Below are 13,579 nucleotides of genomic sequence, written 5' to 3' on the forward strand. Positions count from 1 at the left end.
GGTTAGTCAAATAAGATTTCAAATGACTTTCAGAGAGTTCTCAAATCCACTGTTAGTCCATAGAGAGTTTGGTAAGTCTCCTAATGTCTCTTATTATTGGTTAGAGACTTTTTTTTTAAGTTATTTAAATTCTCTGAAACTCCATGTTATTGGATTAGGATTTCATAAGAGTCATTCCAACATCCCTGTTATTCAAATGAGAATAGAAAGTCATTGATTTATCGTTTTCAGAGATTTTGAGAGACTTTTTTAGGAAAATAGGCATGGTAGAAATCTCTCCTCAAGAGGTGATATTTCTGGAGACTTGGAAACTTGAGGAATATTTGTTTCTGAGAGTAGGACCTTTTTTTTTAGCTGATGACCAAGTAACGAGCCGTTTGCGGAGTAACCAGTGGCGAGATTGCATAGAAAATAAAATGAATGCGGGAAACAGGCATAAGGCAACAACGAGATTTACTTTTACAATGAACAGGTATTTTACCAGGTATTCATGGTACTTTTATTTAGATTATAACGTGCATAATAAAGTAACGGGTAGATTTTTGAATTTTTATTAGACATTATACATTTTTTTGTCTCTATGAATCACATAGAGTCTTTACGAATATCAATTTTTTTGTCTCTACGAGTCACAAAGACTCTCTAATATACTCTCAGAAAATCACTAGAAATCTTTATATTTTTAGAGATCTCCAGAAATCACTCAAATAAAAAATCTTTAAATCATATAAATCCCAATTGACTACCTCCCGAAATATGGGAATAATTTAGAAGAAGTCTTTTTTAAGAAAATGGCTTCATGTAGTTATTATTTTACGGAAAGAAACTAAAAGTCTAAAACAGAATTCCACTTTTTAAATTTAAATTTGACTAGAAATTTTAAAACGGGAAAGCAGAATTTATAGGAGATATTTTTGGGATTATTTGAATTAGTTTCCAAATCTAAGAAACAAACGTCATTAGGGATTTTTATGCTTTTTTTTTGACTTTTCAAGTTTTTTTTTTCTAAATCATCCGATATTATTTTCAAAAATTTGATAAAGGTTATGCATGTAAAACCGCTAATACTATAACTAATTATGGACTCTACATATCTATCATCTTATTGGTGGGTTTTTCATACTCCCTCCGTTTCAAAAAGACAGTCTGCTTTGACTTTTTCAAAATATTAAGGAGACCATAATACTTTACTTGACTACCCTTAATTATTTACCTATTCTCTGTTAATAAAAATGCAAGTATTAAAAACTGCCCAAAATTGTTAAAAAGGATTGTAAATAGGAAATAAGAAAATGAAAATTAAAAAATACCGAATTTATAGAATATAAACTCTTTAAGGAATTTAATTTTTGGAGCCAAATATATTATCTTTTAAAAGGAATGAAGGATATATTTGTTTCCATAGTTGTACAAATTTCTTTAATATTTTAGATTAGGTTCCATTAATATGCTTTTATGAATATAAAAAATTAAAGACTATAATAGAGAGTTCATTGAAAAAATCAAGAATATTAAGCAAAGCATGGAAACTTAGCCTAGATAAAGAGCGGCCAGGATGCATTCTGGGGAAAGCTAAGTCCATGGTTGTGGTTTGCTCTAATTAAAATTAATCATTATGAGTGTTTTATTACTTAGTGTCTCATTAATATCTCATACTGAATATTTTATTTAATTTTCATCATTAAATGTCCTCCTATTTAATCTAATATATATATATATATATATATATATATATATATATATATATATATATGTATTTTTGCATTAATAAACATCTAAGATACAAAACAAAGCTTGACTAAGTTTGCCTATGTAAGTGGTGGTCCAGATTTGTCTAGAAAAAATATAAATCTATGGTCATGGTTTGTTCAACTTAAATATTAATTAGTATAAGTATTTTATTAATTGGTGTCTCATTAATTTCTCATGATAAATGATTTATTAATATTACATCATAAATTTCCCTTAATTAATATTAATACATATCTCCATCAATAAACAATTTTAACAAAAATTATTTCAATAGATATTAGTGGTGGTAGTAGAAGAAGAAGTAGGTGGTGGAAGCCGTGGAAGGTGTTACTAAGTGGTGGAGGGGTTAACATTAGTTTTGGTGGAAGAAATAGTGGCGCTGGATAGTTTTAATGGTGGTGGTATTGGTTTTTTCTTTTTGAATCAAAAATAACTAAAAAAAAGAATTAAATGATGGGTAACATTGTATTGTGAAAAATATAGTTGGTTGTTTTTGACGGGTCCAGATCGTCTGTGCCACTGCTTGGGTGTGCCCTATGTGCCACACCAATAGAAACACGGTATTTTCTCTTGGATTTGTAATATCTTCTTTAACTAATTAATTATCTTTCCTAATCGATTAGTGTTGTATAAATAGAAAATCTATTTAGTTAGTCATGGTTAATGAGAGGAATGATGTGGCGTGTTTCTATTGGTATGGCACATAGGGCACACACAAGCAGTGGCACAGACGATCTCTACCCGTTTTTGACACAATCAATAAAGGCAGGTAACAAATATTTTGGGATGATACCAAATCATAAAAGACAAAATGGATGTTTTTGCTACCACTACTATCTTTGGCAACCGTTCGTATGCATGATTTTCAATATTAACAAAAAATATATAGTTGAAAAAATTAATTGATGACCTAAGTTTGCTAAATATAAACTTTATACATGACGTCTGGGGTTAACAGTTATAAGTGTGCCCAATATTCTACGAGGGATGGGCAATGGTAGTGGTGGAGAAAGAAGTGATATCTGGTGGTTTTGTGGTGCTGGCGGGTATTGATGAGTAGTAATTGACTATGTTAATTATGTGCCTCTACAAAAGGATAACACTATAAAGTAGAAATGTGGTTGATCGTATTAATACTAATGTAAACTCGGTTAAAATACATGAAAATTAAGAAGAAAAAAAAACATTTGGATGTCACGTTATATAATAAATACAAAAAACTACAGATTAGGTATCATGGTATCTTCCTCCAATAGATAAATCTAAGGTTGTATTGAGACCCCGTAAGAAGAGCGCGAGTTGGTCTTGGATTTCTGAATGATAATGAATATAATGAAACGTTCCCTCTCGGTTTCTCCAATGAAAACTTAACCTTCTAAAAAGAATAATCGATCGAATAACACTTAGATGGAGCGCATCACCACCAGTGCAAACTTCTCTGAATTGCTACATATCCAGTGAAATTTCTACCGATTAATCTGGTGATTTCGTCCTACCGTAATTTTTAACGAGGCATGCAATTAAATCTCTAATACTGATTTTAAAGTATTAAATAATTACGAAATTCTCTTATAATTTTTGTTTATGCAAGTATTGATTTAACTTGGGTTCTTTTATATTTTTGTGTTAAGTTGATGACTTTTTAATTTGAATACATGTTTAGTTAACGAAATTTGATACATATAGGGTCATTTCTTTGTAACACTGATGTTAGTCTTTCATTTTCCACGTTAGCACTTTGTTTCGATCCCGTATTTGTAGACATTATTTGATCAATGTTGGGGTATTTGTTTAATCTCAAGGCCGATTTAACTCAGTGTGTGTTCTACACGTTGAAGGCGACAGAAGTTTGTGTAGGCTCTACCTTGAAACTAATAATTTTTCTTCAGAAGGTTAGTTGAATATATGTACATACAAATATGAATATGACTATGCTCTTTATTGCTCAAAATTACTTGAGTAACACTAGATGTGAGAATGCCATTCATGCACTACTTAGCATAGTTGGTTGAAATATTTTTATCCACGAATTTCTTCAATTTTATGTTATCAATATCATTGAGAAAGAATCTTACACATGTTTTGATTTACTTTTATAAGATTATTTTTTCAGCTCACATGTGTATATCTCAACCTTCCAATAGCCAAGGATTATTCATTTTTATAACTCTCACATTTGCAAAAAATAAATAAATAGTTTTTATCTATAATAGGGAAAATATTATGGGTTTTTGGTTCACTCCTTAGAGCCTTCGTTATCAATAATCTTGGAACCAATGTAGTCATAAACATCATGGAGTTGGATTGCCATTTTAGGTATATGTATTGTTAGATTAAGTATTCTTTTTGAAATTTAAAATTATGGTGTGATGGAATAATAAATGGGGAAAATATCCATTTTCTTTTGATTTTTTTTCAATTAACATCTAAAACTTGTTTTAGGTCAATTTCTTATAAATTACATAGCAGTCAAGCGAGCAACAAGCTGCGCCGCAAGCCCTTTTTACTGTATTTTTTATTTTATTTTTATGTTGGCACAACATTATTACTCCATCCAGCTAATAAATTGAAAAAACATGCTTAAGAAAAAAAAATAAAAACCCATTATTTTTTTTCCCAAAACCTATTTGAATATCAAAATAAATTACTCACGAAAAAAATGAAGCAAGAGGAATGTGAATAATATCGTATTAGAGACAAAACATCTCGTGTCGTTAAGGCCTAGTACGCCTATAAACAGAGGCCGGACACAATTTTGAATCTGACAGAAATGAAATAAAGGATGGTTTTTTGAAACAAATGGAGTATATAAAAAAAATAAAATGGATAACAAATAATTTTTCCCAAAAAAGGTTCATCGTTGGTGATCCGCAAGTTTTTGAACTTTTCTAATTACTGATTGGAAACTAGTCTATGATAAAGGCACCAATGCTGGATAAAGTTCCCTACAAAAATAAAAGTGATTCATCAGGATATCAATTACCCGCAGCTTTACCTTTGACCATAAGATCCAATGCAGCAGTAAAAAAAATAAAATAATAATAATAATAATTAGTTGATACTCATTTGATATAAATTAATTTGATGAAATCATTGTTGGTTAGGTGATCTATTCTTTTATAGCTAAGAGGACAATATTCGATTTCCATTTATGAATATGTTTTCCTTCACCATTAAATTGCTTTTAGACTTTGATGGATTGTTGGAACATGAATTTATACTTTTGCATTATACATTATCTAATGATACTTTAACCGAAGACCAACGTGATATTATCCCGATGATTTTTACTTCAAGGGCCCTATCAAACTGTAGGGACTCCAAACAATACATCAAAAAAGTGTGTGACAAGAAAAGATCCCACATCACTAATCCGCAAGTGTTTCAACTTTTCTAATTGCTGATTGCAAAAATAAAGTTCCACACGAAGAAAAGTGATTGATCAATCAGTTGCAAATTTATCTATCACTGTAAGATCCAATGAGCAACTCAAAAGACAGTCTCGCACTGTAAGATTTCAAATCGTAGGTAGATCCTGAGTTTACTTAGGGTAAAAAACACCCAACACGAATCTGTAACTATGTTGTGGATTCCAAACCGTATGTGACCGAAGTTTTACCTACGGTTTGGATTCCTAGTTGTAAGCCTTTTCTACTGTTTCCAACGGCATTGAATAGCATTTAATATTCTCATGCACTTAGGGTTGGGTTTTCCTACGGTGGACATTTTTATGTTGGGGAATCAATAATTTCCGGTAAGTTTTTCGCTTACGTTAAGTTTACGGTTGGGTCAACTATATTTTTTTAACCATACGGCAACTTATAGTTTGAGATTGTGTTTTTTCAGAAAGCAAAAAGATCCAAAATTTCTTTATACTTTCAGCGATTACAAGAAAAGTAATCTGATTAAAGTTAAGTTAGAGGTATATCTCATTTTGTTAAGCATACGTTTTTTTCATAATCTTGGCTTGGTCCATCAAAAACATAATAAATAAAGTCGGTAACAAGGTTCAGTTTGAGTTTGGATTAAAAAGATTGATTATCTAATAAATCATCCATGGTTGTATAATTGTTGTTTGATTTAGAAGATCCCCCACCCAGTAACGGAGCTTGGAATCTTATACATGGTCTATCTACTTCCTCAATTTCTAAACAATAGGCTTGTTTGTGTGTAAATTTGTACATAAACCAGCCTATTTTTTAGAAATAGAGGGAGTAATTATTTATTAGACAATTTCCATTAATAAGAAATCAATCTCTATTTAAATTTTATAATAAATAATTGTATGAAACTTAAAGGACACTTGATCACTTACAAAAAAAAAATTGGGGCGGCGAGAGCCACCCTTAACTTACCTTTAGCTCCTTCTCTTATTTAGCTCATTAATCTTGTTAGAATCACTCATTTTGGTTGAGAAAATCCTAGATTCTAAGTTTTTCTCAAATATTTGTCCTCACCTCTTCTTCTACTACCTCTCAAATGTGTTCATCCATACCCGTGCAGTAAGCTCAGGTGACCGTGAAGATGAATAGAATGTAAAGTGGTTGTGTAGCGCATGTAAAGTGAAGATAAAATCATAGAAATGTTATGTTATTAATATTTATTTATAGTTATTTACATTCATAGATAATTATTTTCATTAAATTCTAGGATATGTTAATAAGCACACGACCTAGGTTGCTAGGATACCATGTTAGAATATGAGCATCCAACTCAAAACAAGTTGGCAATGAGTGGAGCGGACCTAAGGATTATAAACCGCATGAGCTTAGCTAACCCAAACAATGTGGGACCAATAATCTCAACACGCCCCTCACGTGTAGCTTCGTTGGGCCTAACACGTGGAAAATAAATCGGATGACGCGGAGTAAAGGTGCGGTCAAATGACTCGACACAAATAGCCTCTGATACCATCTCAAATTTTGATATGTACATCAAATTTGAGATGAATATCATTGATTAGACAAAGAATAAAAATTACATCAATGATAAAATCAATAGTAAAGAAAAACAAATCTACATACTAAAATGGAATAAAAAAGACATGAGACAACAATATTACGTGGTTCGCTCATCTCGACCTACGTCCACGGAAAAACCTATAAGAGTGAGTGATATTGATCATCAGAAATTCTGAGAAAGTTTTATATTTACTCTTTTTATAGAGTGGATAAGATATAAAACATATCCTAGAATTTAATGAAAATAATTATCTATAAATGTAAAATAAGACTGTCCAAACCACTAAATTTTTGTCTCATGTCTATTTATAGAAATTTTAAGATAATTACGTGACTATCTATGAATGTAAAATAAAATGACCAGTCAAATGACTCCACTGCAAAAAAAAAAAAAAAAAGAAGAAAAAAAGTCGAAGAGAAACTATCCAGAATTGATTAATTTTGGAAAATAAAATTTTGCTTTGAAACTCAATTTTAAGGACCATTAAGGTGTAACGTACAAAATCCAATTTAGCTTATACATGGGACTAAAGGTACTATTTCACTGACTCATTAAAAAATGAGTAAGCATCTTCAGTGACTGGTTATAAGATCAAATCCAAACCAAGACTATGAAAACATATTAAAACTCTTTTCTTTGTTCCTATAGTATTTGCTGAATTGATTCATTTTCACACCCAAAAAACAAGCTTGTACAACATTTAGTGGGCCGTTTTTAGGGTGTTCCACGCTGTGCACAGGAGAATACAGTATCCAATTACAATAAGAGCAGAATACAAATGAACAACAGAAACAACGGTCTAATATAACCGGAGAAAGAAAAACAGCACGCACCGGAGCTTATCACGAGGGAAAAGAAACAAAAACAGGAAATAGGGAAATTAACATGCTTATCACAAGCGAAAAGAAACAAACGAACTAAATAGGGAAACATCTCCTCAAGTGAAGATGACTTATTGTTCATAAGAGCAAAGTACTCCTTAGAGATTTTACTATGGGAAAGCTTCAATGACAGACTGAATAGCGCGAATCGGTCTGATCTTATGAGACCGAAAGCCTGCACGTTTGAGCAAATCTTCCCAATCATCTTCAGTTCTCTCTCTACCACCTGTATTCACCAACATATCAATATCGAGAATCAATCTTGCCTTTGTAAGTTCATGTTCGGATTCTTCTTCAAGTGCGACATCCACTATGATCACTTTCCCTGTCTCTTTTGGTATTGCTTCTTTGCACTTCTTTAGAATGTTGACGCAGTGTTCATCAGTCCAGTCATGCAAGACGCACTGTTTCACAATTGAAAAAAACAAAACATCCATCCTTTAGAAAAAGTCACCTCTGAAAGAGTAGTTACAAATTAAGTTAGAATTTTCACCTTGAGTAAGAGAACTTGAGCACTTGGAACAGACATGAACATATCACCGGGAACTTTTCGGATGTTAGGGTGATCATCAGAGTTTGCAATAACATGAGGAAGATCATAAAGCGTACATTTAATATGAGGAAAAGCTTCATGGATTGCCTTAATTGTCGTACCGTTTCCTCCACCAACATCAACAAGCGAATCCATACCTTGAAAAGTATCTCTACAATCTTCAAGTAGAGTTTTAGTTAAAAGTCTTGTTTCTCCAGCTTGTCCTTCATCAAACAACTTACTTTGATCAGGAGTAACTTCTAAATACTTCCACATATCCATTCCCGTTGCTTTCTCAAATGCTGTTGTACTTCCAGTGCCTAGACCTTCTTTCACGAAATTCCATACAAACAAGAAATCTTTTTGTGACAGACCTAATATTACTGGTACCATACTTGTTTCTGAATCTTTTAATAATAAAGTACCAACTGGTTTAAGTGAGTAAACCCTATCACCTCCAGCAGCACATGTTTGTTGTCCTAAGATATTCAGGTGTACTAAGTATCTTAGAATTCTGTACAAATTATCAGAATTCACATTTGAAAGTGGTAGTTTCGATACAAGCTCTGAAAGTGTGATTGACCCATTATTGTTTTTGATAATATCTGCGATTCCAATCTCTACTGTGCAACGAAGAACAAGAGAATCAGCATAACCATAGATTATATCCCATATTTGAGCTTGATCTTTGATGCCAACTTCTTGTGTTTCAGCATCTATACTACTACCCATAATATGAAGTTTGTAGAATATTTCTTAATTGAGAAGAAGAGTATGTTTGTTTTGGGTGCGTGTTTCGAAATATCTTCCAAGCTTATGATGTATTTATAAGTGCAGCAAAAGGCTGGCTAACAGGTTGGTGCACCATCATAAGAATAGGTCGGTAATAAAGTTGTTTACTCTGGGGCTTATCAGCCCATGATACAAAAGCAAGAACCACGTGGGAATAATTCTGTCACCAATGATACTAGTGTCTTTCCCGTGCGTTGCACGGGATCAAGTTCATGAGACATATTACATTTGATGTATACACTTATTACAGGTTACATACAAAAAATATAGTCTGCTCCCTACTATTTTCTGCTAAAAAATATTGAGAGAGTAAGCGATTAAAATGCCAGCCATCTGTAAATCACATTTCTATGACTTAGATGTGTATTACTATGGACGGTGTATTAAGGCACTTGGTAAGATCTATATCTGAAAATATTTGATAGATGTCTGACAGAAAAAGAACATTCGTACCGCCAAAAGGCATTTGATTGATCCAACTATCATTTCTGATGATCGGCTTTGTTGCTTTGAAGGCCATGACAGTGTAATTCCATGCTTCCGTATCTTCTGATATGTAAGACTTCCTTTTTTCTAGTATTATGGATTGTTTTTATATTATGACCTTGTTAAGCCATACAAAAAGTATGCAACCGATGCTCCGTATATAAAAGCATCCCCTTGCCCCTGTACCTGTACTATGGCTTGTACCATGGTCTTGTTATATCATTCACAACTTATGCAACTATCTTAGATAGTGTCGGCAATATATCATATTCTAAACTTTTGAAGAACGTAAGATAAAAGGAAAAGGGCCATATTATAACCAATTGGTTCAAGTATAAAAAAGAAAATGTAAATCTAGCGTAGAACCAAGAGATGAAACCGAATCACACAAACCAAAACAAACAAAAAAAACCATTTTCATAACTAAGATATGTCATACAGATAATGAATTCCATTTTTATCACATTCCTTCAGTGAACAAAAGATAAGATTGAAAAAGTATTAGAAAGGTTATGTCCAGTGAATAAAGAAGAGCACATCCTTCTCCTGTTTCAGTCTGATTAAGGCTTCTTTTGAACTGAGTTTAGTGTTACCTGACATGTGATCAGCAGTGGATCCGTCTTCTCTAATGCAATGGAAAGGAATAAAGCTTTTCCCGAAAATCTTTATGGAAGTCATCTTAGTTCGCAGGCTCTATTCAATTCATTATGTGGATTCTAGAATAGTTCATATTATATGATACAATGACAATATGACATCCTCCAGCAAAATATGATCTCCCTGATCAATCGAGATAAACCAAAATACTTCCATTCAGACAGCCAGCAAAACAAAAAGGTCAACACTTTAATTTGACAAATTAGTACCAAAGTCCAACAATACCAGCTACCAGCTAGCCTATACAACATAATTTAGATGACAAAACTCAGACACAAAATCACATATGTAAGCATTCTCATTGATGAGTTATTTTGCTTCCACCTCATAAGACCTGTTGATTTTAGAAACGGTATTTGAACTGATAATAATCAATATGCAGCAATACAAATCCTTGACTCTATCTACTCATATAAACAGCGGAAAAGATAGTCCATACATCATTTCATAGAGATCATTGTCATTTTTTTTTTGATATTCCAAGTCCCACGATTGACACTCTGTGGACAAAAACATAATACAAATATATAAGATGCCTCCCACTACATTCCTAAAATTCTACTCATTTACTTATAGATACCTAAAATAAATTATTATCCCATGCCATTTTACTTCTTTTTCCCTATTAAGACTTCAAGCTATTACGACGCAAATCTTATGCAATGACTTGCTCTTTCCCATGATTTTGAGATGTATCTTAGAAAAAAAAAAGGGAAGCAAAGAGCTGCAGCAACCCAAACTGAAGGTCACTATCTTTTTTTTTTCTCTTTTAGATATTTTGAATAGCTTACTTTTTCTGAAAAGCATGAAAAGAACATGAACAATAACTTGTAACTTGAAAGAATGAAGCTTCAAAGCAGCACATAGTTTGTGGGTCAAATTAATAAATCCATGATCCGTATATCCTTGTTGTTCTCAAACATTAGAAATTTTTCAATTTAAAATCATAAATTTCAAATATATATAAAACGAATAACCATTCTAAGTTTCTAATATGCTCAGTTCATAAATCAATATTCACACTTTTTCGAAAAATGTTAAACTGGTGCCAGAACAGTATTATCGATGTATTTACCACCTTCAACCTAGTGACACGATCATGCTTATGGTGCCTGGAAAGACTTACTTTCAACTATAGTACCTAACTTGAATTAAAAAGCAACCTTCCATAGTAGGGATTTATAGCTTAGGGAAACCACATAATCAGGATAGACATGGCTACCCATTTTTACAAATGGACTTCCAGGTGGAAGTGTGTTGGCGTGTTTCTATTCTCCCTAATCAAAAACTTAAGAAAATATTAGCTCAAAGAGAAAGGTAATCCTAACTCTTATGGTGCGACTTAGATTACTATCAAACCAATAATATGTTGGAAAACGATTAATAAAAAAATAATTTTTTAAAGTTTTAATAAAAAATTATAATTTATTGTTTTATTTTGTGAATGAAACTTTTTAGTCCCACATCGTGGAGTTTCCAATTTTTAGTAGTTTTAAGAAACTATATAAAGCTTTTAGTCCCACATCGGGGAGTTTTTCTTCTTAAGTTGTATTTGTCAATTATATAAAGAAATTCACTACTTTTGTAAAATCTATGGGAAAGGGGTTGCTCTATATTTTAGAGGGACCCCTAAGGGAAAATATTTTATAGCGGTTTTTAAGCATTCGCGATTTTCCTTAACGGTTTTTTCGGAGTTGCCAAGCTCAAGTTGAGCATCTACTACATATGCTAGTAGTAGGTGTATTAGGGTGTTTTATCCTGGAGATATCCGTCCTGTGAGGGCTATAGCATCACTCTTGAGTGTAGCCGGGCGCTAATGTCTTAAGGACAGCGTGTTGAACACGTGACTCACTCTATTTTCCAAAGTTTTGCCTTGTTGCTGTTGCGGAGATACGGGGAGCTTGTTCGTTTCGTCAAAGCAATCACTTCCATTATAAAGGAGCTAAGTATCAATAACTTTTGCTTATTTTATTTTTCTTTGTTTTTGATTATTGCACTCAACAATCTTAAGACATTATCATTTGTAATAATCGAAAACGATTGATTGGTTTGTGAATCATGGATGTTAATTGTGGAGTGAAAAAACAAAAACGAATTTCTGGTCAGCTGTAGAGTTTCAATTTTATCTTTTAATCTAGAAGGAATTTCGATGAACCCTTTTGACACAACGTAGTAGACATCCTGATAGTTACCCGCGTAAAATATCAGAATTTTTGGAGTTGTAAAAGTATTTTTTTGATATTTTACAAAACAGAAAAACGTTTCTGAAAAATTCTGACGAGCAGAAATTGTTGTTAACTAAATTAATTTTTGTGGGGTAACCATGAGTTTTTTGAAACGCTGATTCAAACGAAGTTTGTATATATAGATGTTATCTTCAAAACTCATATTTTACTTTCTGATTTGGAATTGTGATTTGTGAATAAAGGTGTCATCTCCGAGGGACATGGCTAATAGCCGCATGTGGTTGGAAACAAATCTTTCAAAGATGGCAAAGGTGAGAACATCGAACGCAACTCTAAGCATGGTCTTCATGATAAAGGTATATTTCGTAAACCTGAATCCGGAATTACTTTAGTTAAGGGTGAGTGTTATGTTTGTAAAATTTCTGGCCACGCGGCAGTAAATTGTAGACAACATAAAAACCTTAATAAGTAGAAAGTTAATGCTAATTTAGTTGAAACAAACTAGAACGAGTTTGGTGGCATGATGTCGGAAGTTATTTTAATAACCAATGTGAGAGACCAGTAGGTGGACTCTGGAGCCACCAAGAATGTTTGTTGAAACAGAGACCTGTTCACCTCCTATCATAGGATAGGGGATGTCGAGAAACTCTTATTGAGTAAATCATATGCAATAGAGGTTGCATAAAAGGAAAAGGTCGAGAAGAAGCTCATATCTGTAATATTCTCACATTGAATGAAGTTTTCATGTTCCGAGCATATGCGAAAATCTTGTATCTTGTTCTGTTGTAGATGGAAAAATATTAAAGATCTTAATTGAATCTGGAAAACTTGTTGTAACTAGGCAGTGATTTTTTAAAGCAAGAGTTATAGGACTTTGGGTCTATATAAGCTTAACGGAAAAACTGATGATGTGAACGTAGTTGATTCTTGTGATATCTTTGTGTGATTGATTGTTTTACGTGGTAGACTTGGAACCGTAAACTTATAAGTCAATGCTTAACTGGCTAGCATAGGCTTCGTACCCAAATTTAGTTTGGATTTTGAACACAAAAGTGAAATCTGTGAAGAATCAAAATATGCTATAAAATCTTTTAGCACAAATGTTCAGAGTAATTCTAAGCCTTTAGAATTAATTCAGTTAGGCCTAGTTGACATGAGTTCAACCCAAAACCACTGTGGTAAAAGATGGTTATAACTTCAGTAGATGATTGTACGAGGTACTATCTTGTATACTTGCTTAGGATAAGGATGACGCCTTAGAAGCCTTAAGATGTATAAACTTGAAGTTGGAAACCAATTAGAAGCCTTGAACATAACAACCGTATCCTTAA

The 13,579-nt window shown here is 32.6% G+C and overlaps 1 protein-coding gene across 1 annotated transcript; it reads right to left on the reverse strand.

The window, feature by feature from the left end:
* Window positions 1–7,335: 7,335 nt before the first annotated feature.
* LOC113294323 (3'-hydroxy-N-methyl-(S)-coclaurine 4'-O-methyltransferase 1-like) lies at window positions 7,336–8,934 on the reverse strand. Its single transcript, XM_026542714.1, has 2 exons — window positions 8,089–8,934; window positions 7,336–7,999 (listed from the first exon to the last, which is right to left on the reverse strand). The coding sequence occupies exons 1-2, from the start codon at window positions 8,857–8,859 to the stop codon at window positions 7,706–7,708; spliced, it is 1,065 nt and encodes a 354-aa protein (XP_026398499.1). The 5' UTR covers window positions 8,860–8,934; the 3' UTR covers window positions 7,336–7,705.
* Window positions 8,935–13,579: the final 4,645 nt, after the last annotated feature.

This window comes from Papaver somniferum, chromosome 7 (assembly GCF_003573695.1).
Source record: "Papaver somniferum cultivar HN1 chromosome 7, ASM357369v1, whole genome shotgun sequence".
In the NCBI taxonomy this organism is placed as follows: domain Eukaryota; kingdom Viridiplantae; phylum Streptophyta; class Magnoliopsida; order Ranunculales; family Papaveraceae; genus Papaver; species Papaver somniferum.